This window comes from Misgurnus anguillicaudatus, chromosome 15, assembly GCF_027580225.2.
Source record: "Misgurnus anguillicaudatus chromosome 15, ASM2758022v2, whole genome shotgun sequence".
Taxonomy (NCBI): domain Eukaryota; kingdom Metazoa; phylum Chordata; class Actinopteri; order Cypriniformes; family Cobitidae; genus Misgurnus; species Misgurnus anguillicaudatus.
The window spans coordinates 1,046,555-1,074,130 of NC_073351.2; the positions used below are offsets into that span (position 1 = coordinate 1,046,555).

Below are 27,576 nucleotides of genomic sequence, written 5' to 3' on the forward strand. Positions count from 1 at the left end.
TCACGACTACATCAGGCTGTCTTACCACACAATATTTACAATTGCCAGAGTTCTAATCACTCACACCTGTTCCCCAGCCCTTGTTTCAAAACAGGCATGGACACTTGCACTTTTCTGCCTGTGTTTGCACAAGCACAACAGACATTATTAAGTCAATCCTGACAGCAGTGTCCAAGATCATATTAGGCCCTGTTCACACTGAAGTATTTTTAGAAAATTGATTTTGAGGAAAACATCCCCAACATAACATCATCACGATATGTGGTAACTAGAGAAGCAGGCTGCGTCTCGCGCTCTTGATAAATGTTTTTGCTCATCTTTAACTCACCGCTTGTAACCTAATTCTCTCATAAACTTATTCAAAAGTGAAGGATCCACTCATTTGCTGATCTGCTGTCGAATTGTTGCGACTACAGTGAGGCTCAAAAGTTTGTGAACTTTTGGTAAATATGAGCAAAGAAAGCTATAAAAAATAATCTGTTTCTTTTTAAGCTTTCATTTAAAAAAAATCACAAAAATATAATGTTTCATTGAAGTAAAACAATTGAAAGTGGAGGGGAAATTACATTACAATATAAATATTTATTCTCTAATACTCATTGGGCATAAATATGGACACCCCTTTATTTAATCCTCTTTGCTACCTCCATTTGCAAGGTCTCTGACACAAAGTCAAAGTCCCGCCATAGCCATCCCAGTTCCCTGACCTGAACTATTCAGAAAATGACTGAAGAGTAGAAAGCAGCAACATATGAAGGGTCTGGAGAAATTCTGTATTAAGGAATAATCTAAGATCACCTGCCATGAATTCTTCAACCTTAATGATAGAAAGCATTAATCATTTGATATTTGAGATTAAATAAAACTTACCCCTGAGTTAAGCAGTTCTCACTGGACTCTGTCGTCTATGTGACGCAACAGTTAGCACTCAGCACATGATCATTTCAAATCCGTTTACAAGACGAATGCTCTTGCTATGTTTAATATAAAGTTTATGTTGCGTTGTAAAAATGATGAAATTATCTTCATCAGTGCTTAATTCATAATGAGAACGTATTAACACAAGCTTTTTTATTTGGTTATAATATATAACACTATAAACAATAATATATGTAATTTTATATACAAAATATTAGTGCTGGGCAAAGATTAATAATACAAAATAAAAGTGATCTTCCGCACAACACATGTGCGTGTACTGTGTCCAATAACCGTGCATATTTAACCACACACACACACATTCATATATTCATTTCAGAATTGTTTTACTTATATATAATTGTTTTTAATTTATTTTTAATATAGAATATATAAAAATATAAATAAATATATATATAAACATGTAAATGTTTCTTAAATACATACATGAATGTGTGTGTATTTATTTATACATAATAATTACACACAGCACATACTCATATATTATGCCAAAAATCACTTTTATTTTGTATGCGTTCAATCGCGATCAAAACTTGCCCAGCACTACAAAATATAATTCTATCTTGACATGCATATTATCTGGTTTATCATGGTCTAGTTTTATTCAGAGGACTCGCCTTTAAAAAGTAATTACTTTAGATGTTATTTTGTAATATTTATGGCTTAAATTCTCTGCTATCTTTTAAAATTCCGCAGATTTTTCCAAAAAATTTCCACAGAAAAAGCAAAAAAGTCTGCAGATTCCAGCTTGCTCTGCTGATACCTTAACTCTTTCACCGCCAGCGTTTTTTAAAAATGTTGCCAACCAGCGCCAGCGTTTTTCATGATTTTCACAAAAGTTTAATGCCTTCCAGAAAATGTTCTTTTTCAAATATATAAACATACAATATACCAAATGAAAGAACAGACCCTCTGCTTTCAAAAAAAAAAAAAAAAAAACGTTTCATCCTACCTTGAGTAGTTCTTTTGTAATCAGCTTTTGAATATGGGTAGGTTTCTGCAAATACACCACATTTTGAGCAAAAAGCTGAGATAATTCCATTTTTGAGACGGACTTTTCATAGAGATCCTATTCAGAGCGATCTTTAAAACAGACACGGACATGCAGCAGCTTGCCATAGGGCAATACTTCCGGTTTTAAAAAGTTGCGGAAGGGCGCCACCTAGTGGATTGTATTGCGGAAATACTCGTCATTGGCGGGGAAGCGTTTTCTCTTGATTGACGAGATATCTCGTCAATGTCGGGGAAAGAGTTAAAGGGACATTTCGCCGGTGTCATGATTTCGGTCTTACCGGTTTGCTGTATGCCCTGTTTCCCTGTGTTGTTTTGTAGTTGTTGACAGATTCACACGCGCGCCCCACACAGGTGTTCCTGGTTCTCTGTGATTTCCTCACCGCTTCATCTCACCTGAAGCTTGTTTATTCCCAATCGGCAGTAGTATAAAGCTCGCTTTATTCCCCTCAGTATTTGCGAGTCCGTCATTAAATGTACTTGATGTGCTTTTGATGTATGTCGCCGTATCTTGTCTTGTCTAGTCAAGTTATCTTTAATATTCAGTCTGTGTTATCTGCTGTTCGCTATTTCAGAGATACAGCTGCTGTTTGATCTCCTGTGGATGTTTTTTCTCAGCTGTGGATTACGACCTGCTATTGGATTTATAAAGACTATATTCCCTCAGAGACTTTTGCCATCTGTTGCCATCTCAGCAAGCAAGAGAGTTTTCGCCCTTAAGGATATGCCCAGTTGCGGGTTCTAATGACTGTTTCTCTGTATATCCATAGATTGCCGTGGAAAGCCCGTCTGGCTCAGCCCATCAACCCTCCTGTTTCTCCACCTGTGGTTTCCCGCTGCGGAGGCATGGTAATTTGGTTGGTCTCTTCCCGGTGGTAGGGTAAAGAGTGTCCGATCATGCGGGCTTCTGTGCTGCGGCGCGCACAGGAGCGGCCTACGTGCCTCACCCCATATTGGGGTCCAGACGCTTGTGTAGCTCCCCGTGCCGAGGACGGGTGGGGCATCTCCTATCTCTCTGTTCGGTGTGACATTGGGGTCAAGACGCTTGTGTAGTTCCCCGTGCTGAGGACGGGCGGGGCATCTCCTATCTCTCTGTTCGGTGTGAGATCGGGGTTCAGATACCCGAGTAATTCCCCGGGTCGAGGAAGGCCGTGGAAAGTCGAGGCATCTTCTGTTCTTCGTTAACCATCAGCAGTTTATTCTGTTATCTTCTATTGTCAAATAAAAGTACCTTTTTGCATTGGGATCCTGACTCTGTCTTTCCTTACAGTCGGTAGAAACATTAATCTTTATTAAAGTGGGTCATATTTGTAGTTGAAATGTAACATAAATTTAGAATTTGGTGCCTATTTGACCGAGAAAAGACAAAGTGAGTTTAGGGCGCATTTGTATGGAAAACTACAACTCCCACAATGCACAGCTCTGCAAGCCACTCCCACTAATCAGAAATGCTCAGCTATATACTATTGTTTACATTCATGCCAAAGTAGTATAAAAAAAGAAAATAGAAACACTCACTTTATAAAACACTCAAACGTCCGTTTATCCCTTTGGCCGTCGCTTTCAGTTTTGGATTCTAAAATATGTATCAAGAACACCGGTGTCCATATACAGTACAAAGCTTGAGTGGTTGGTTCACCACACAAACAAATTGTGTCTTAGGAGCAGACTTCACTCAGTTTCTTATTTATCTTTGAGAGTGCTTGGCCAAACATATAAATAATCCCAAAGAAGAAAATGCCGCACCCTGCAAACAAATGCGTCCACCGCACAATATGTTTACTCCTAGACGCGCTGGCTCATCGTCTGTGCCCGTGAGCCAAAACGCGTCTGTGAAACAAACATGCCCAGACCCAAAGTACCTCTCTTCCCGGAATCATTCATCACACAAACGTCCATATCCTGATCTGATGCAGAAAATTCCTACAGAAGTACAGCGAGAGTACAGGCAGTCCAGGCTCCTCTACGCAGCAGAGGCCGTGGCTGCGGCCTCCTCCCCGGGCTTCTCTGACTTCTGTTCCTCCATCTGCCGCAGCTCTTCACTGTATTGTGGCTCATAAAGGTAGCCACGAACAGCGGATTAGAGCATCACGCTTGCGAAATTACCCTCTTCCAATATTGATTATCCTCCACTATTATTGTAACATGAAGTCTGACTCGCTCCACATCATCTGCTAGCTAAGCTTAGCAGAAAGATGGCGGCTGACCATTTCTTTTCGAGTGTTCATGTATTTCCGCAAGTCCCACCCACTGATCTGTAATAGTTCTGTAGCGTGAGTGGAATATAGGGACCCACCCATAGCCATCCCATTGGAAAACTGAGGAATCAGTGTTTGTAGTCTTATGGTGCATTCCCACAAGCCGTGGTAGAGGTGGCAAAAGTGCGCTAATCATGCGTAGTTGGACGCTTGAACATTTGAGTTCACGCGCTTCATTTGCGCATGAAATTTTAGTCATTCGAGACATTCACGCGGAAATTCGCGTCATGGGAGGGGCTTCACTGAGACTCCACTCCACTCGTTTCCTGTAATCATGTTACTACTACAGCAAGGTCCTGATTGGTTAACGCAGCGCGGAAACCCGCAGAAGTTCAGATTTTTCAACTTGCGCGTTTTCCGCAGCAACGGTCAATTCGCGCGGACCAAAGATTTGTGACATAAACTAAATAAACTATAGCTACTAAACAAACTAAAAAAGACTGTATACTCCTTGGTGACTATAACATTGATATTTCTAAGGAAGATGGGGCAAAACAAGATTTCATGAACACATTGCATTCCTCCTCTTTTCCCCCACTGTTAATAGATTTACAGAGTTACACCGTCATTCAAAATGATTATTGATAATATCATTACAAAGGTTCAAAATACCAAGCTGGTGACGGGAGTCGTGCAGTCTGGCATCACAGATCATGTTCAAATTGCAATATTATTTTGCTCTGGCAAATCATTCTCTCTACTCTGTAAAATGTAAACTAAAATCCTAAATGAGATAACCTTACAGCACTTAACTGTTAACTTACAGGTAGGGATCGACCGATATGGATTTTTTTGTGCCGAGCCATTACCGATTTTTTTCCATCAGCTTTAGCACACCCTAGGGCCCTATAATAAATGCGAGTGGGACAGTTATTTTGCCTCAGCTCACTTGAAACGCATAAAACTGAACAAAAACATGAGGATTTGTGTTCGGACTTCGGTCAGATAGTAGAGCGCATGCACGTGAGAGAGGTGCAGTGAGAGAGACATGGATGAGAGAGTGCATGTATCTTTGCGCTGCCAGTGAACGCAAATGTTGACAAAACTTACAAAATAACACATCTCCGGTCACATAAAATTCATGTGGGAACTGCTCGGAACTGCGCTTTCCACAATGACGAGAAACTATCAGCAATGGATATTGATGTTTAGCCTTTTACTACTACATATATTTATGGAGATGAGAATTAAAAACCCACCCTGTCCAGCTATCATCAGCTGTTCGGATGATCACATGACCTGCGTTCGCTTGCGGCATTATAAGCACGCGTCCAAACGTCAGACTTGTGGTCGCTGAATAAAACTCCTACAAATACCACAGAATCATGGAACAACGTCAGCATTATTTAATCCTATGACCGACCAGTGTTCGTAACAGCTGCCGTATGCATATGGTGAAGAAGTTTATTTTAATCCCAATCTACATGAATATGAGTTTACCATTATAATCACATGCAATTTGTTTACCATGAAGTTATGCAGTATCTGCCCAATCTGCCCAATCTACATGAATATGAGTTTACCATTATAATCACATGCAATTTGTTTACCATGAAGTTATGCATTATTTGTGTCATGTGTTATGCTGTGTGTGGGCCAGGAGTTTGTTTGCCATGGGATTGCTATTGCAACCCAGCTGTGTGTATTCATTTAAAGAATCATCTGGACCAGCTGTCTGTATTCATGTTTCAGGGCACAAAGGGTTTTAGTATTAGCAAATAGCCAAGGGTCAAATAGGTTATGGAAAGGAGACACTGGTCTGAGGGATGTCATGTGGTTCTTGCCTGAACAGAAACATATTGTTTTAACCATATTGTTTCAACAAAGCATTCGCATAATTTGTCTAGTAAAGGTACTTAACTCGAAATAGTTATTTGTACGAAACAAAGCACTCGCGGTCATAACACAGACCAACCAAATAAATAAATTAAAACCTTATCTTTTCGTATGGTCGGGTTGCGATTTTGGAACTTTCGTGTGTCTTGTGAATAGGATGCCACACAGACCCGTTTGCCACTGAACCTGCATTAACAACGACAGTGGGGCCTCCGGCCTTAGTCAAACGGGCTGGCACGTATGGTCAGGTTGCGATGTTGGCGCTTTCTCGTGGTCTTGTAAATAATATAATTATGCCGCAATAGTTAGTCTGTCTGAAACTAAGCTGATTTAACCACATCACTGTGTGACACTTGCATTACATGTGAACGGCCCCTACGCTAATATGATTTTGTTTTTCTCTCCCTGTCTCGTTCTCGACCCCGAGGACAATGGGACAAACAGACCCAGTTGGGGTAGATGTGAAAGTCGGCACACCTCTGATCTACTGGTCGTCCTTCAACGTGATGCCCAGCTGATGCCTGACCAACGATCACCGGCAGGACCCGCTTAATCTCCGCTTAATCTCCTTATCCGTTTATATGTGTGTATGTACATATATATCTCCCAAGGGATTTTCCCTCCTAGGACTTTTTTTTTATTTCCTCGGCTAAACAGCCCGGGTTTTTTTTCTCCTAGGGGTTTTTTTTACCCCGGGGAGGCAGCCTTCTTGGGCTTAACTTAGCTTCCTCTTCTAGACGTTACATTAGTAATACGCTCGCTTATAATGTTGAGTCATAGTCGCAGCAAATTTGTCTGCTTATGCTATTGTGTATTATGTTGTGCTATCTGTCATTTTTCTGTGCCTTTACTGCTTCTATTAATGTAAAGCTGCTTTGAAACAATTAAGTATTGTGAAAAGCGCTATATAAATAAAATTGAATTGAATTGAATTGAATTGTGACTGACAGGATTCCTCTTCTGTTTACAGGTTTTTCTTTCAAATTAATCTTGAATCTGAACACATCTGAATTGGCACACCATAACACTCCTAATGCTCTCTCTGCAGGAAGTGCATCTTTACTCAAATCCAAGTCTCTGACACCTGCAAATCTTTCACTTTCTTTTCCTACTCTTTTTTGCTTGGTTCCTTGAAGAAACTTGTTGGTGTGTTTTTTATCACCTGCCAAAGCATCCAGATCTCCAAAAAGTGGGTTTGAAATTACCTTTGCTTGTCGGTCAACAAACTCCACCAGCTGAATGAACTTGGCTCTTCTTCTGTTGTGCTCCTCATACTCGTAAGCATATGCTCTCCATCTTTCACGCAACTTGTATGGTAGCTTTGAGATAATAATCCTCATGTTGGTAGGATTATCCAACTCATCCATATATTCGATGTCCTCCATTATATTAAGTGATTAAGAACAATGAAAATGCACTTAAAGACTTTCCATCTTCAGACTTTATTTCAGGCCATTTGAATGTTTTTTGCATTAAGGCTGTTGCAATTTGTAGTTCATTTCCAAACTTCTCCTGCAAAAGTTTCATTGATCTCCATGAACAAAGGAACATCACGTTGAGGTAGACAGGACATATGTTGGTTCTTCACTAGCATTGCTGTGATATCTGTCTGACGTTGCATCACTCTTTGAAGTTCTGATGTTTCATTATTACGGCCATATAGTTCATTGACTGCTGCTGACTTTTCCTTAGAAGTATTTGTTTTCTCAGGTCTGACACTTACAGGCATACTTGGGTATGTTACCTCATGATGCGGTTACTTTTTGACATGTCTTGATGATACACTGTATTTGTCACATTCATATTGCTCCAGTTTTGGAATGCATACAGCAGCTGCTTGAATAGCCTCATTTTGACCTGCATACTGTTGCTGATCTTCACAAACTTGATACACTTTACTTTTAGCTGAAGACATTGCAAGAGCTGTTTCTATTTCCAACTTTTCCATTTCAGCCTTTAACTTTGCCTCTTTCATTTCCAACTCCTGCCTTTCCTTCAAAGTGGCTGCTTTAGCCAACAAAGCTGCTCTGTTAGCTTCTTCCTTAAGACGAGCTGTGGATGCATTAGATATTGAGGATTTTTTGGAAACAGAAGCTGGTTTACTTCCTGACTTATTAGAAGTGTTTGACTTGCAAGACACCATTGAAATACTGTCCATAGCTGTGACTTCATTGTCACAAGTTTGAGACATCTTAAAGCTTTTCTTTGTTTCTTTAATCCACAAGTCCACTTTTTCCATGAATTTTTGGCAGCATAATAATTTAGGTTGAAACCAGAAATTCTGATCTGCATCATGCTCTTCATCAATTAAATACAGCAACACTGATCCATTAATTTCAACAAATTCTACAAATTCTGTTTGTAGACTTTAAACTGAATGTTTTCCACATCAAGTAAATTGCAAGCATTCTCCATGAGCAATTAAATCTCGTTTGATTTTACAGTTAATTGTCTCAACTTGCTTCTTCTGGCATTTATTTTTAAGTGGAGTTTCTCTTCCAAACTTCCTTGACGGTTGGCGCCCTCTTGCGTTGAGTCTGTGTAATTGCATCTTCATCGTCGTCTTTGCCGTCCACCATTATATTAAACTTCAACACGTGCAAGTTAACTTATGAATTAAGTTGTTCATCAACACTTAATGCAGTAATATGATCGATCTCCCTTCATGTAACTTCATTGAACACAACATTGCATGACATGATCCGTGGCAAATGAGCTCTTCTGACTCCACGTGCACGTTCTTCTAACGTGCTCTATAATGTGCACTTGCAGTAATTTCTTTTTGCTTAAACAACGTAGAAAGCTTTTGACTTACATGTAAGGAACATGTGTTATTCTTATTTGTTTTCCACCAGTTTTGACGCGTATCTTGCTTCCTTGTATATATCACTTAAAGTCCTTATTCCTTTACAGTGAATTATTCTTCTTCCAAATTTCAATAAAGACTCACATTTTTAAACTAGAAAATGCACTTCCAGAGGAACCGCAAAAGTGTGCTTGCTCTGGTGCGGTCACTAACTTGATTTGTGAAATGTAAAATTTTAAAATGTTTTTTATCTTGTGCATTATCACATTGGAGTCCCAAGTTCATGTTCAAAGTTTGGTTTCAATTAGAGATGCTCCGATCGCCGATCAGTGCCGATCACAGAATGAAAGTGGAATGGGAATCTTTTATCTATAATCTAGCAGAGTTTGCACTATTTGTAGAAATGAAACTAACTATAAATTAGGTATATTATTGTTTTAATAGAGAATCAAATAAATAAGCACACCAAATATTTCTTCTTCCAAAGAGAAATGTGCCTTTAAAAAGGTTTATGTCTGTTAAAAGTAATTAAAATAAAACACTTCACAGTCTTTTCTTTACTGTATGAATTAAATATACACGCATTCGTATGAAGTACAACAGTTCTTCACTGATGAATGAACAGAGAGTAATTTTATTGAGAGATGAATTAGGATACTGTAGCTTTAAGACGTGAGAGAGGTCACTCCGTTCACATGCACTGATGACTTCTGTGTATGCGTGCCGCGGGTGTCCGCAAACAAGAGCAGCTGTGAGGAAAATGGAAGTTTAAACCTTCAAAACTTTAAAACGAATGCAAATAAACTTTCGGCATGAGGATGCAATTGTCCGCTATCGATATGTGCTGTATATGCTGTTTGATAGGTATGTGAAGACGCATCGCGCTGAGGACCGGAGCGCGTCCTCATAGAAAATACGCATATCTCTGTAAAGGCATAGAGAGAAATCCAGATCTGCACGTCACACATGAGCAACGGGTTACAAAATGCTCGCACTGTGTAAAATGGTCTCTAATTGCAGCCGCATCAGGAACGCTATGATGACAAAAGTAAACAAAAAGATCGGCTCATCATGAGATCGGCAATTTTAGCGAGTGCCGATCGCGTCATTTAATGCCGTTATCGGACGATTACGATCGGTGGCCGATCGATCGGAGCATCCCTAGTTTCAATACGTGAAAGCATCAATATCAGAGAAAGCTCTCATATACACTGACATGTAACATGTTTACTTAAAACATAAGCATTGGACTCTGACATAACATTAGTTTGTGTCCATTGAAACCCGTCATTACTCCCGCTTATGATTAAATGACAGGAGAGGGACTCGTCCACAGACCATCTCCTCAGTAATCTGAAGAGAAGCGGTCAAAAATGGACAAAAAGAGACGGATTTAAATACCAGGTGTAAACGTGATGTGTCTCTCTCGTCCACTTGTGATCCGATCGATGAAAACGCATCTTAATACCAAGTGTAACAGCCCCTGGGATATTTTTCCTCGCGTTGATGAAAAAGGAGTGTCTAAGCTACGTTTATGGTTGCTTGTTGTATGTGATTTTAAGCGGACATATCATGAAAATCAGACTTTTTCCATGTTTAACATAAATCTGTGTGCTTTGACGGATCACAGGCAAAGGACATTGCAAATTGTTCATTTTTTTCATTGCTTTTGCTTTGTAGCTACTGGAAGCCATGTTAACCTTGGCATGACACGGCCGGGCCACCGTACGAGTTAAAACGTGTTACGAATGGGGGGGGGCTAGAAAGTATTATTCAGTTGGTTGTCATATAGAATTTACCGCTAGATGGGAGTAGATCCTACACAGTGGAACTTTAAGATAATCTTAAAAACATGAGACTTAAAGGTGCAGTGTGTATATTTTAGCGGCATCTAGTGGTGAGGTTCCAAATTGCAACCAACAGCTCAGTTCACAGCTCACCCCTCGCTTTTGAAATGCATAGAGAAGCTACGGTAGCCACCACAGGACAAACATGTCATGATTGGAGACAACTTAATAAAAAAGTTTGTCCATTAAGAGCTTCTGTAGAAACATGGGAGCACAAAATGGCGACTTCCATGTAAGGGGACCCTCGGTGTATGTAGATAAAAACGTCTCATTCTAAAGTAATAAAAACATAACGGTTAATTATGAAAGGTGTTTATACACCACTGATAATATAGTTTTGTATATTATTTTGCATTTCTGTCAAGAGATCCTTCCAGAAATTACACACTGCACCTTTAATGTAGGCCAGAGTTCACGTCACCAAAAGCAGCAGATATAAGCTGCATTTTATTGATCATAAGCTCATTTTTAAAATAAGCGATAGGAGAGAGCGACAGCAGCACTGATAGCCTAATATCATTGCATTTCTTTACTATTTATGAATATGATTGTGTGTTGAGCATCTACGACAGGGCTATTCAATTAGTTTGTCATGAGGGCCAGAGATATATCAGTGATGATGACTACATATACATTTAAACATACTCATGTTGTATTTTGAAACTGCATAACAACAAAATCAGTGCATTGTACAATATACTTTTTCTACAAACATGTATTTTCAAACTGCATACAACAAAACTTGTGCATTGTAATATGACCAAGTAGGCTTTATCTACATCCAGAAATGTTCGTATTTTGTATTTTAAAACTGCATAACAACATAAGTGCATTGTAAGATACCCGAGTAAGCTTTATTCTACATTTAAAGGGGTAAATAAGAGCCATATCACACTTATTGAGAATTTAACTTATTTACTCACTTAAGTACACATAACCAAAAGTTTACAATATGGAATATAACATTGTTTTATGCAGTTTTTTGTCAATGCTAATTATTTCACGACCTCTATTTAAACTACAACCGCCATTTTAATAACTGGCAAACATTAGGCTAGCTTCTAATAAGAGAAATTATACTTTTAGATTTCGTCAGGGCAGTAAAATCAGGTGTATGTTTGTCAGCGCGATACGCATGCAGTGGTGCAGGTGCTGGGCTGTGAGCGATGGGCGATTAACTTACTATCTGTCTGATTATTTAGGCTTCAACGTGGCAAACTCAGCCTAGATTCATGAAGATTTTAACAGAGGTGGAAAGAGTAGCCAAAAACTTTACTTAAGTTAAAGTAAAAGTAACTAAATAAATAATTACTCAAGTAGAAGTAAAAAGTATGCAATGAAAATAATACTCAAGTAGCGAGTTACTAGTTACTCATGAAAAAATAAATCTAGATATATGCACACACACGCACACACACACACACACACACACACACACACACACACACACACACACACGCACACACACAGTGCCCTCCATAAGTATCAGAACAATAAAGACAAGATTTTTCTGTTTGATGTGGAGACCAGAAATTGGTAAGATAAATATCAGTATACCAGAAGTTTAGAATGTCACATTTTATTAACCTTTGTTTATGTTTCAACACATACATGCTTTAACAACAAAGAACAACAGCATTAAATGCTGACTTATGTGTATTGTACACAAATGCACATAAGTGAATCAAACTGATCCTACATATTTTATGCTTTTCATGTGTAAACAATCAGGACACAGCTCAGTGCCCATTAAAAAAAATAATGCGACAGATTCTGTACTTTTGTCTCATGTTCATCTTTTAATGTTTAGACATTTCTTGACTCCACAGCAAACAGAAGAATACTTATGAAGGGCATTTCTACAGTATGTGTAAAACTGCAACATACACCAACAGTATACAGAAAAATGTAGCTTGTAGCTGAAATATCAGACAAGTAAACTGACAACAGTTTTGTTTTGTATATGTATAAAGTTGGAATCTCCTAAGATGGTCTGAGGACATTGACAGTTTACACTTAGACAAAACTCATGTTTTCTTACGTTGTCATGTCACGTGTGTTTTGTGAGAATCACTTACATCATACAGTACATTAAACAGCGAATCAGACGTCAATCATCGATGGATTTTCTTCAATCTGTGCTACAGTGTTTCTGGAGGTTGCACGCGTTTAACTGTGTCTGACGACGAACAGGTCGGCGGTCGCGCGTATGTAATGGCGGGTACATGTGTGAAGTTTTGCTTTTAGTTAAAAGATTGGTAAATACATTTCCACGTCACCCAACACTGGTTATATTCTGCATGTTTCTACATAGGTTACGAGTAAAACAGCTTCGGACGATTCCGTGTTTGAAGCGATCTGAACAATTCATTCAAACTGATTCGCGTACCACTTTAAAACATTTGGCCCATTCGCTTTGTAAAGAGTCGACTCAAAAGACTCATTTATTTGCAACACTTTGTAATGAAAACGACTCAAATGAGTCATTAATCCGCGAATGCGCCAGAAACACAAGATAGCAATTTAAAAATAAAATACAAATTTCGTAATTAATTAAAATACCGATGCCAAACGATCACTGCTACCCGAGGACGCGAAACTGACGTCTTTACAAACTAATACGTTTACAATGTATTACATTGATGAAAAAGGGAATTAAACTTGTCGTGCCATATATCACTGAAATAAAAGAAAGGGATTAAAATATGTCTGAATCATATAATTCCTACCTGTATGTGAAAATGCACGTTCTCCAGAGAGCTCGCGTTGATTCAAGCATTCAGAATATAAAATCCATTTGCAGTTTTGCGTCCGAAACCGCATACTGTATAGTGAATAAGATGAAGTTTACGATTCTAAAAATATGTATCCAGGAATCTGTCCATATACGATACGAAGCTTGAGTGGCAGCCGAGGTTACTGAGTCCTCCACGGGCTCGCAGCAGAGTCTGAGGCTGTCGCCTCTTCCCCGGGCTTCTCTGCTTTCTCTTCCTCAGCTCTTCGCTGTATTGTGGCTCTTAAAGGAACACCCAATTCTCTCAAAAGCTCTTCTATATCCAATTTGCCATTTTAACATTAAAACTACATCCCGCCATTGTTATTCAAACTTTTCCACGGAGCAATAGCCTGTTAGCTTAGCTTCTAAAGATGGCTGCCGCTATCTTTACATTCTGTCTAAAAAACACGTTTGAACGTAAAGGCTGCCCTCTACTGGTAAAGGCTAATGACATTTTTTAATTTTACACAGGTTTTAATTGGACATTTTAAAGTGAAAATAACATAATATAGACATGTTTCTGCAATGTTTTTTTATCTTGGGCATCTTCACATTGGAGTAAAGAGTTCATATAAACATTTTGGTTAATAAATGTTACAGACATATTGAGATTTGAACTACTTCCTGTTTTGGCGGCGTTGACGCACATTTAGTTTGGGCTGTGGCGCGCAAACGCTTCCGAAAATCAAAAATCCTTCTGGTAACTTTTGTGAGGCTCGGTCCAAGGATCGCGTACGTGGAATTTCATGAGGTTTGGACAAAATTTGTGACCTGTGAAACTTTTTTAAGGTTTTGTGTTCTCTCCAATATGGCGGCCGAACGACATGGATCTGTGACTTCATCCTCTCAAGCAACTTGCACCGGTACTGCCCGAACATTTTAAAGTTTGAACGGTGTCTCTGCGTCAAACGGTCTGGTCGCTAGAGCTGGCCAAAAAAATCTACCCGGGAAAAATAATAATAACTAGAAAATGCACTTCCGGAGGAACCGCAAAAGTGTGCTTGCTCTGGTGCGGTCACTAACGTGATTTGTGAAATGTAAAATTTTAGACTGTTTTTTATCTTGTGCATCCTCGCATTGCAGTAAGTGCATGTACAAAGTTTGGTTTCAATACGAATACGTGAAAGCATTCATGAGACACACACACACACACACACACACAGTATATACAGTGACCTCCATAAGTATCAAAACAGTTTGCTGTGGAGACCAGAAATTGATAAGATGAATATCAGTATGTCAGAAGTACACAATGTCACATTTTATTAAAGAGGCAGTCCATGACGTTTGAAAGCCAATGTTGATATTTGAAATCACCTAAACAAACACGCCCCTACCCCAATAGAATCTGGACCTTCTGTTGATAGACCCTGCCCACACATACGCAACCCGGCATTTGATTTGATTGGCTATAAGTGTGTTTTGGTAGTCGGCCCGTCTTCTTTTCCAAAGCGTTTTTCAAACATTGTGGAGTCCGCCTTTAACATTTGTTTATGTTTCAACACATACATGCTTTAACAACAAAAAATAACAGCATTTAATGCTGATTTATGTGTGTTGTACCCAAATGCACGTAAGTGTATCAAACTGATCCTACACATTTATTGCTTTTCATGTGTGAACAATTAATGCATCAGGACACTTCAACACTTGTCAATGGTCTCAAAATGCCCACATTAGATAGGAGTATTAAAATACAAATGTGTTGTTCAATTGAGTTGGAATATTGTCTATGTTGAAACAGGAAAAAAGTTCTGTACTGTATCATGTTCACCTTTTAATGTTTAGACATTTCTTGACTCCACAGCAAACAGAGATATTTTGCCTGTATTTTCCTAATACGTATGAAGGGCAACATACACAAACAGTACAGAAAAAAGAATACAAATAAAGAATAGACAAGCATTTCAAATCAACAAATTAACTCTAGTCTCAATGTTAATGTAGCTTATAGCTGAAATATCAGACATGACTGACAAGAGTTTTGCATTCACTATGTATAAATTTAGAAATCTCCTAAGATGGTCTGAGGACATCAACAGTTTACACTTACATGATACAAACTGATTTTAGACAAAATTCATTTTTTTATGTTGTGAATCTCATGTTACGTGTGTTGTGAGAAGCACTTACATCATACAGTACAGTATACAGCGAATCAGACGTCAATCATCGATGGATTTTTTTCAATCTGTGCTACAATGCTTCACGGAGGCTGCGCGCTTTTAACTGTGTTTGACGACGAATATGTCACGCGTATATAATGGCGGGACATGTGTGAAGTGAAGTTTTGCACAATCATTTAAACCATAAACAATGTAGCTGTCATAGAGCCGACGCCGAACCGATCGCGGCTATAAGCACTGCCCGTTGGGCGAGGACGACCCACTCACGCTTTACAAACTAATACGTTAACAATGTATTACATTGATGAAAAGGGGAATTAAACTTGTCATATATCACTGAAATAAAATAAAGGGTTTAAAAGATATCTGAATGTCTTCCTACCTGTATATGTGACAGTGACACTGCACGTTCTCCAGGAGCTCGCGTTGATTCATAACCGTTCAGAATGTAAAATCCATTTGCACAAACGTATTTGAGAAATATTAGTATCAAATAATGCTCAATATATATAGTTTTTAAATACCGTATTCACACAGTCAGGCTGCGTCCGAAACCGCATACTGTATAGTGAATAAGATGAAGTTTTAGGATTTTAAAAATATGTATCCAGGATTCCGCTGTCCATATACGATACGAAGCTTGGGTGCCAGCCGAGGTTACTGAGTCCTCCACGGGCTCTACGCAGCAGAGTCTCAGGCTGTGGCCTCTTCTCCGGGCTTCTCTGCTCTCCGTCTTTCTCAGCTCTTCGCTGTATTGTGGCTCTTAAAGGAACATCCGATTCTCTCACAGCTCTTTTAAATTCCTTTTTGCCATTTTAAAATTAAAACTACATCCCGCCATTGTTATTCAAACTTTTCCACGGAGCCATAGCCTGTTAGCTTAGCTTCTAAAGATGGCTGCCGCTATCTTTACATTCTGTCTAAAAAACACGTTTGAACGTAAAGGCTGCCCTCTACTGGTAAAGGCTAATGACATTTTTTATTTTTACACAGGTTTTAATTGGACATTTTAAAGTGAAAATAACATAATATAGACATGTTACTGCAATGTTTTTTTTATCTTGGGCATCTTCACATTGGAGTAAAGAGTTCATATAAAAATTTTGGTTAGTAAATGTTACAGACATATTGAGATTTGAACTACTTCCAGTTTTGGCGGCGTTGACGCACATTTAGTTTGGGCTGTGGCGCGCAAACGCTTCCGAAAATCAAAAATCCTTCTAGTAACTTTTGTGAGGCTTTGTCCAAGGATCGCGTACGTGGAATTTCATAAAGTTTGGACAAAATTTGTGACCTGTGAAACTTTTTTAAGGTTTTGTGTTCTCTCCAATATGGCGGCCGAACGACATGGATCTGTGACTTCATCTTCTCAAGCAACTTACACCGGTACTGCCCGAACATTTTAAAGTTTGAACGGTGTCTCTGCGTCAAACGGTCTGGTCGCTAGAGCTGACACAAAAAATCTACCCGGGAATAATAATAATAATAATAATAAGAATAATAAAACTTAAGAAGAACAATAAGTGTGCTTTTGCAAGCACACTTAATAATAAAACTTAAGAAGAACAATAAGTGTGCTTTTGCAAGCACACTTAATAAAACTTAAGAAGAACAATAAGTGTGCTTTTGCAAGCACACTTAATAAAGCACAATCTTGTCCAGCGATGATTACTCAATAACTTATTTGAAGAGATAAACTTAAATATGCTATATTACAAAATAATGAGACGATAGTGAGACGGTCAAAAGCTTTTGTTCTTCCACTAATTATGAGCACCTATATAATGTGCTTCGACAACTCTTTAAGTGAACTACCAAAAAATGACGTCACTGCCCATGCGCAGTAGGAACAAATATAAACCAGATAAATATAATACACACAACAAGAACTGACTTATTAACAAACCTTATTGTACCAAAATTACATAATAAAAAATATAAAAATAATACATTTCTCAAATATGGCTCTTACAGTTTGTTTACAGCCGCCGCCATTAAGTTACTCCCTCATGTGTTGATCATGAAATCAGTATGTGTGCACACGTGAGTGATCCTGTGTTTAACAAACTTGCTGTGCGGAGATTTGCGCTTATAAGGATTGTACTGTTTGCATTTGCGTATTTTATAAGAATACCAAAAAGCGCGTTGAATTTCCTGGCTCGCGTGTTTTTGTATGTACATTCCCATCGCATGAAATGTTTGGCAGAAGAACAAAGAAAACACTTGCGTCTGGAGATACTGACTCACATATGCAAGTAAATAAGGATTTAGATGTCATGTTTGGTGCATTCCGATGAAACAACACGGAATGGAGAGACTGGATTGTGGATTGTGTATCCACTGACTTCAGGAGGCATGAGTTATGCATATGGATGTTTCTGCACGTTCACTTAAATGGCGCGGGGGTGTGGCGATCTCATCTCATTACAGATAAACAGGTAACAGGAGAGAGACGGTACATCTCCCTCTTCTAATACAGTTTACACCGAATGACAATATCTGTTTTCGATCTCACTTACGTCATTTAAAAGCTGTCATTCCAAGCATTATGTAGACATTTATCTTTTGTTTCTATGACAAGTATTCGTTAAGTTACAGTTCATTTTTCTGATGTGTTTCTGAAAGGACTTCACTGAGGGAGAGAGAACAAAACGCGCATCATGTTTATTTTCTTAATTTTGCGAAAAGAACAACATTCTGTTTTAATTTGCTTTTCATGTTTTATTTATTTATTTTATTTTTTATTTATATATTTTTTTTGTTTCATATTATTTACAATATGCTGCTTGTTTTTTTGTTAAGGTCTATCATCGATAATATGTTAATGCCTTTTTGTTATTCAAACTGATTCAATAAAAAAAATTGTCTGTACCACTACCCTTTCATAACCCATGGGCCCCCACCTAGAGTATAAGCTTTTTTAGCTTCTTTGGGAGACCCATTTCACTATAACCAAATTATTACTGTACTCTCAAATGTATTATTGTAATGTTTAAAGTGGTATGATGTGAAATAAACAAACAAACAAATTAACAAAATATTGGGTCTAATGGCAGCAGCGTCCAACATGATTCTTTTTGGCCTATTGCACATAAGACCTTCTTAGAAGTGGCTCTAAGGGTTCTCCCTGAGGGGAAACCTGTTTTGTGCGCTAATGCCTTCGTTCCCTGTCTTCATGGAAGAAACCGTGATTTCATACTTACAAAGAATCCATATAGATGACGGTATGGTGTTAGTACAGTCTCAAAAGTCTCATGAAATGGCAGTTCAGCATTGAGATTTCATCCCTGGCCATATGAGCAAATTTAACCCCCCCAAACAAAGAGCATTGTTTCTCTGGGCGATTTGGGATTAAGTGACAATGCAGGCTCATCTGTCTCCCACTTGCACCGAGTCATTCCTGACAACAGTGTCAAGGATTGTATTAGGGGAAACTCATTTTGTATCTTCAGGGCTATGTGCAATGCCTTCATTCCCTGTCTACATGGAAGAAACTGTGGTCTCTTTGTTGCCACATGTGCAAAGCCACCTTTTAAATAGCATAATCGTGTGGAAAGTTTGGGCTTCAACTGGGATCCCGTAACCAGATCAGACATAAGATGTGACTGACTGTGCATGCTGAATATTTTTTCTATTATTCAGAAGGATTTATTATTTGTTTTGAAGCCATTACCCAAACACTAAAAACACTAAAACACTAAACAGCAATGTGCAGGTTGATGCTTCACTGGCTGCAGAACTTAACAATTTCTTTGCCCGCTTTGAAGTTAATCTACCCACCACAACTTCAGCACCTTTGGTAAATACTGTTTTACCAGTTAGCCTGGCCATTTCATCTTAATTAATAGTGAACAAACTTGGCTTGCTGTTCTTGAAGGGAGCTCTGAACCTGAGTTTGAAATTTAGAGAGAGCAGCCCTGAGTCCCAAGTTCAACCCCCCCTGCAAGAGAACTGCAAGAAGGAAGAAAGAGCAGTGAAGGAGAAAGGTTGCCAGAGGAATTGCTGCTGGATGTGGAGGCATGGGGACAATCTTAAATATACTCCTAATGATGACTGACAGGCCTGAATGTTTAGCCTCCTCCTGCACCTACATGTAGGAATACATAAAGAAAAGGCTGCTGGCCCGGATAGAGTACTCAAAACCTGTGTCAACCAGCTCGCTGGTATCTCTACAAAGGTTTTCAACCTCTAACTGACATTATCCATCATACCACTCTGCTTATAATCTGCTACCATCATCTCTGTTTCTAAAAAATATCAACAAACAACTTGAATGATTACAAACCCTTGCACTAACATTAGAAATCATGAGATGCTTTGAGAGACACATTAAATCCAGCCTTTCCCCAACTTTAACCCACACCATTTTGCTTACAGAACAAATAAGTCTACAGAGAAAGCCATCACCATAGCCCTTCACACTGCACTTAATCAACTTGAACAGCAGTGAACCTATGTAAGAATGCTCTTTATAGATTACAGTTCAGCATTAAATACAATTTTCCCAGACATTCTAGTTAGCAAATTGTCTGAATTGGGCATCAAGAGCTTCCACACAAATTGACCACAAACCATTGAGCTTGGACCCCACCTCTACTCCACCATCACGCTCAGCACCGGCACTCCACAAGGCTGTATTGAGCCTTCTAATTTACTCTTTATACAGAAAAGACTGTACTCCCCCTCACACCATCATTAAATTTCCAGATGATAGTACAGTGATTGGACTCATCTCATGAGAACACATTCTGGACTTCAGGAGACACTTTATGGCCTTCGTTAGATCGGTGTCATCATCTTTTTCAGCTAGGGTTGATGTTTTTAGAAGATGCAGGACTGGCTTCAGATAGGATACGCTGACATACAATTCACCAGATAGGGCATCTGTGAAGACCTGGAGAGGATGTAGGGCAGCATTGATAGACTCAAGGACCTCTATGTCCTGCCAGGTGGGGACCAAGGGACGCGTCTTCCTGTCTTCAGACAGAACCTGAGACAAAGCTTTCGATCATCTTCTGTCTAGAGCCCATCTTGTTGGACACTCTGTGATTAAGGAATGCTTTGGCAGATTTAATTGTTTTTGCACTTCACTCAGTGCATTTTTCTTTTTCCAGCTGTGTGAGAAATGGGCAACCAGCTGCTTACAAAGTCCTGTTGCCCGATTTACCCTGGCATCATCCTTCAAAGCATTTTCTGAAAAAAAGAAAGATAACTTTAAGATTATCTTAAAAAACCTTTTAATAAAATATATATGCAAGTGTTAAAAGTAAACATAGGAAATGTTGTTTAAGCTGTGTGTGCGTACGTGCGCAAAGTACTACTAATCATTTTTAAATAATAATTAAAAACTTGTATATTTTAAATAATAATAGATCATATTGTGTTGCTTGTCAGTGAACTACGACGTGAAAGCAGGTGATGGCGATTTGCTAATTACGACACAGGCTTTACTGGCGAGATGCCAGAATATAATTCATACATAATAAGACGTAAATGCTTACTTACCAATGACAAGATGCAGCCTGTGGCCAAAACACTGAAGTCTGGTCCATTCGTTTAACTCCGTAGCTTTAATGACATTTGCTGAATTATCAGTGGTTATGCACGTTTGTCCCTCTTCATTCAGATGCCAACTGGATAAACATTCCTTTAATCCTTGGGCAATATTCTGTCCCGTGTGGTCTGCAGGAAAGTATGCCGTTTGCAGACAGCGAGTCTTTAGCTCAAAGTCATCATTAATAAAGTGCACAGTGAGACTAAGAGACGGCTCGGTCGTCTTGCTAGACCCCAAGTCTGTTGTTGTGGCATAATATTCCACGTGCATCAATTCCGCCTCAGTTTTGTTCCTACATTCAACATACAACTGTGGCATGGCAACTTGGCTAAAATAGGTGCGAGAGGGACTTGTGTATCTTTTATCCAGCGTTTGGATGAGGTTCTTAAAACCCTCTTTGGTCACAACATTAAAAGGCACCGTGTCTTTAGCGAGGTAGTGGGTTATGGCATAAGTTATCTCCGGATGCCTTCGCGAGGTCTTTTCATATGGTGTAACGGCTGCAAACAACTCTGAAATTGTACTCTGCTGATGCTTGATTGAGTGTCACTGGCAGCACTTTCTGTAGACTTTTTAGCAATGCACTCCTCAAAAATCCGCCTGTGGTGTTTTTTAAGTGTTGGTGGAGATTTGTTGTATTACCACGCGATGTGGCAACACTTCTACGACAAGTTTTGCAAAGTACCTTTTTTTGTTCTGTCTCTGTCACTTCGAATCCAAAATAATCCCAGATAACAGAGATGCTGTTTTTCTTTGGTATTAAGGCACCTACAGCTTGATCTGGCTCGGAATACGCCATTAGCACACTCCGCGTGCTCCGCTTGTTATTGTTTTTTTAAGATGGGCGTTTACCCAGTTGACAATGGCAGTGCTGATTGGAGAGAACGGTCACTCGGTTGAATGTGCGCTCACGCAATTGGTTAGTAAGACTGTCACACAGAAAGGAGAGTCACGCTTTTGCCATCAAACATATGATACTTGCTGTATGCGTTTAACATCGCGCCCACATCGCGGCCTTCTGCAACGTTGCAAATCGCGATTGCGATTCGATTTCGGTTAATTGTTCAGCCCTACAAGAAAGTCCTCAAAAGAATAATAAACAAAGCCCAAAAATTCATTGGCGGCTCACTACCCTCCTTAGAAAGTACGAGACACACAAGATTCGACACCACTTCACAATCAAAACCCATGTTAGGACACCATTTTACTTTGAAATTTACTTCACAATGATATCCTTCACTGCAAACACTAGGAATATCCAAGATAAAGTTTCTAGAAAACAACTTTAATAATCACAACACAATTATTGCAAGAAAAGAGGTGCAGTAGACTGGCCATCAGGTTACTAAAAGCAAAGAGTCACCCATCAGCTGCCTTCATCAACACACAATATAGTATACAACTGTATAATCCGTCTACACATATACAGTTGGTTTTCTTTACTTACTGTTCATAATGACATGTTAAAAGTACATATTATTTCTATATAGTTTATTTTCCCATTTTCCTCATTTTCTCACATTATCTTTTGGTGTTATTGTGATATTGTATATTTCTTGTCATCACTTACTGTCAATCACATACTGTATTATGCTTTGGCAAAAAAGTAAAAAAGCAAAAAAAGTACTGTAAATAAAAATAAATAAAGTATCATTACCAGTTCCCTTTGTCCAAAAGGCTCACAGAACACCACTGCTTTTCCATGCATCAGTGCACCACACTGCTCTCCAACTTCACAATTACTGCAGTCTGACCTTTAAAGGAGTGAGACAGTTTAAAAGAGAGACAGAAAGAGGGATTTGATTCAGAAATATGAACAACTATGAAAAGATATTACATATAACTTTTCTTATAATATCAGGACAAAATGCATTTCAGGCAAAAAGTTAGACCATGCTGGAAAATCCTGCATCCTGAATTGGGTTGGTTTCCAGTCTAATGCTGCGTTCAGACCAACTGCAGTAGAGGCGTCAAGCGTGAGTGATTTCAATGTTAAGTCAATGTAAAGACGCGTTGACACGCGTCTGGAGGTCTCGCGGCACAAATGAGGCAGTTAGCACGGCGCGGTAGACGCGATTCCATCTCATTTTCGCGAACTAGATGCGTGAATTAAGCGTTGCCGTGGCAAACGCAGAAGTTGAAAAATTTGACCTTTGGCGAAAAAACGCGCTCCGTTAACCAATTAAGGAGCTTGCTCTAGTAGTGACGTGATCGGGAAGCGAGTGGAGTCGCAGAAGCCCCTCCCATGACGCGAATTTCCACATTAATGTCTCGATGACTAGAATTTCATGCACAAATGAAGCGAGTAAACTCAAAATGTTCAAGCGGCAAACTTGACGCAGTAGACGCGAATTTGACGCCTCAAAAGCGCCTGGTGTGAACACACAGTTAGTTGCTCATTAGGTCTCAAAAGTTCTACCTCTACCAGCTTAATTTCTCCAACAGGGACCAATCACTTTAACTTCTATGGAAAAGCAAAGGAACATATTAGAAACACTCATGTGTTCTACCCACCAGATTTCTAGATTAAGCTCTTCTTGTGTGTTATACTCAAAATCGTCACGGAGAACAGCGTGGTCACCATGAATCACAGCTTTAGCCAACAGAAAAACAGACATATCAGAAATACAGAAAAAACACTAGAGGGACAATGATAATGTAAAGTTTCTATGTTTAGAGATTATGATAAGAGCACTGTAGTTTTACTGACCTAGACTGGGTCGCATTGGAGACTCGGTGGGAGCTAAAACAAAGAGAAAGTTAAACAATAAACATTCTTTAGGTCATGACCCAAAACACATGTTAACAACAAACTAAACAATAAATCACTTATGTTTCTATAAATTGTTTAATTGCTAGGGAAATTGTAGCCTAGTGGTTAGAGCATTGGGCTTGTAACCTGAGAGTTGCTGGTTCAAGGATCACGGCTGTTGGGTTACAACTGTGTTGCCCTTGAACAAGGCACCTTACCCTAATTGTTCCCTGGGTGCTGGGAAAGCTGCCCAGTACTGTGGGTGTCCCTGCTCACTAAGGATAGGTTAAATGCAGAGGTCACATTTTAAGTATGTGTTGACAAGCTTTTCACTTTCAAACTTGTTCCACCCTGAGTTTTTCTCCTCACCTCCTTCTAAATTCATGAGTTTGTGTCTTGTCACTGTCACCTTTGGCTGGCTCAACAGGGTATGTATAGGAACTGTTTAGTAAAAAAACATTTGGGAATATTTGCATTATAAAAAATCCTACACTGAACTAAAATGAATTCAATTTAAAAAAGAGTCATATTGGAGTAGTTACAGTAAATTGCATCAGGAGGGTAGCATATTGCTTTAGTTTAGGCCATCCACTTAAGGCATACTCACACTATCCAAATCAAACTGTGCCCTTGCAGATGTGGGCTAGAGCATGGTTCACTTGGGCTCAGGCACAATGTGATTGCAAATTGCGCCAGAGCGCGTTTCAATTGGAGAGACGTCAAATGTGCAACCACTCACTTCCATCTGCCTTCATAAAAACCTTCTGATGCGCGCAGCAGGGTAACGTGAATGTCTGTGCTACACACGACAGATCAACTAAGCAATATGATGGCATGTGAGAGGGCTGTGTGTCATTGCGCACCAAATGATTCAGAATAAAAAACACAGACTTAAAAGGCACCTACAGTATGGTCCAATTCACGTTTTTACATTTCATTTAGGGCTCTATCAAGTGTCTTTTGCTAATTTCCACCCTGCGCAATTATCATTTTCACATTTAGCGCCACGTTGTTTAAATAGCAAATGTATTTGCGCCCCTTTTTGCGCCCATGGGCGTTCTGTTCTAAAAACGAGGTGTGTTCAGGCGCATTGTTGGCGCGTTGCTATTTTAAGGCAACTAAAATAGACTACGCCATTGACCAACAAAAACCTGGTCTAAAGTCAATGGCGCAATATGTTTTTTGTTATTTAAAGAGCGCATTAGTAATATGTGCCTATAAACGGGAGGACAACGCGGGTTTGCTTATCACATAGTACATGAATGCGCAGCAGCACAAAAACGCTTTTAAATATGAAAGATTAAAGGATTGAATGTAAAAGATTATTATTGAGTCTCTTGGACATAAATGAGGACTAATTATGAGACGTTAGAAGGTGCAAAGAGCTGCTTCAACTGTACCCTGGTAAGTAAATAAATGCTTTGCTTTAAGTAATGCTTAAAAAAACTCTTTGCTTAAAAAAACGCTGTCCAAGTGTTGAAACGTGCGGAGAGCCGTTTGTAAATTCTTTATCTCCTGTTTGTTACAAATAAAGTATTTTTAGAATACAAACCTTATCTTACATACTTGTAAATTATTAATAATTGATTAATTTTTTTATGATATTTAATAGCCATACATTTAAAGCAATTAAAAGCCTGTTTTTTTACTTCCATGACTAAAAGAAAACGATTTTTAAAGGTTTTAATAAAAAAAATAACAATTTCAATACAAGTGAAAAACAACACAATTATTTAACATTAATCTTCTTCCTCTGCTTAGTTTTTCAGTTTACAAAATCCGTCATCTAAATAGGGATTAAACATAGTGCCAGCGCAACAGGCTTTTAAAGGGGATGAGAGCTGAGACTCTCAATGGTTTATCGCACGTTATGCCCAAAATACTCCTATTACAATAGGACCAAGCCTTTTCGACCATGCGCTCGGCGCAGAAACCATTTTTCCTGTCGCTAAATTAGCAAAAGTGGATTTGGACACGCCCATTTAGACGTTTTAAGTGTGCGCTTTAGACAATGCGCTTAGATCGTTAAAATAGGGCCCTTAGTGTTTGTGTATTAGTACACGTTAAACGATATGCAAAGGTACATACCCCAAAGTGAACGATGATGCAAGTTAATGTTTCCTACGTAAATCTCTTTTCTTGGACTACAACAAACACATTGTAGGCAAAGGTTTGTAGGCAACAGTTTACTTCCTGGGATTAGTGATGTAGACAAGACCGACATTATCATAAGTTAACTTCTGTCAGCAGTGCATTGTGCACAAATCTTTAAAACATCGTAAAGAGCATTACATTTCCGGCTGACGTCAGAAGTATTCAGGCCAATCACAACATACAGAATAGCTGGCCAATCAGGGACCCGGTGCTTTTAAAACAATGAGTTTTGTACCAAATCAGTCTGTTTCAATAAGTAAGGGAAATCCAGAGCTACAAAAATGTACGTTATGTGGAAAATAATGTTTTTTGAACCATAAACCACGCAAACACACTGTATTATAGTAAATACACAAAATAACTTTGCTTTTTAGCAATGAAATGGGGGCCCTTTTGTGACATTGCCACACAAGACTCAAGTTTTAACTGTGTTTTAAACTCTGCAGGACAGCGGCCCTCCAGGACCAGGGTTCCCCGTCCCTGCTATAGACCTTTTGCGAGTAGATGTCACAGTTATGTCACTGCAAGCTGCGTGCGCAATGTGGTGGCAGAAAACAGTGGAAATGCATTAGACACGAGTGAAACGAGCAAGATTACTCACTAGAAAATGTCTTGTGCTGTTGAGTGTCAGAATAGGAATGCCAAAAAATATTTTAATATTTAGAATAGAAAATAATTAGAGAAGATGTCCGGTGTCGAAGTCTGTTCCCTCTATGGGCTGTATCTTACACCCGGCGCAATGCAGCGCAATGCGCGACGCAAGTGTCTTTCGCTAGTATCCACCCTAATTTTCACGTTTAGCGTCGCGTTGTTTAAATAGCAAATGCATTTGCGCCCCCTTTTGCGTTCTGGTCTGAAAACGAGGTGTGTTAAGGCGCATTGTTGGCGCGTTGCTATTTTGAGGCAACTAAAATAGACTATGTAGGCGCAATGTGTTTTATGTTATTTAAAGACCGCATTAATAATATGCGCCTATAAACGGGAGGACAACGTGGGTTTGCTTATCACAAAGTACATGAATGCGCAGCAGCACAAAAATGCTTTTAAATATGAAAGATTAAAGGATTGAATGTAAAAGATTATTATTGAGTCTCTTGGACATAAATGAGGACTAATTATGAGACGTTAGAAGGCGCAAAGAGCTGCTTCACCTGTAGCCTGGTAAGTAAATAAATGCTTTGCTTTAAACAAATGCATCTGTTTTTTGCACAAACCATTTTTCCCGTCGTTAAATTAGCAAAAGTGGATTCGGACACGCCCATTTACACGTTGCGCTGTGCGCTTTAGACAATGCGCTTAGATCGTTAAAATAGGGCCCTATGTGTTTCAGTAGCCAAGCCATTAAAACTTTTAATTTATCTAAAAAAGCAACATAACGTGGTGAAAATGCTATAAGAAACATTACACTAAAGAGAAACATAAGGGAAACAGACTTCAACAGAACACTGGATCCCTAAAAATCACAGTTTAACGCTAAAACACTTCACATCACTATTGCAGAGCTGTCACTTTCTGCC

General features: G+C 39.0%; 1 protein-coding gene across 1 annotated transcript in view; it reads right to left on the reverse strand.

Moving 5' to 3' along the window:
- reln (reelin) overlaps positions 1 to 27,576 on the reverse strand; it is a 376,800-nt gene that overhangs the window by 179,218 nt on the left and 170,006 nt on the right. Inside the window, 3 exon segments of the mRNA XM_055173428.2 lie at positions 22,811 to 22,907; positions 23,668 to 23,746; positions 23,864 to 23,896. Coding sequence (XP_055029403.2) covers positions 22,811 to 22,907; positions 23,668 to 23,746; positions 23,864 to 23,896 — 209 coding nt within the window.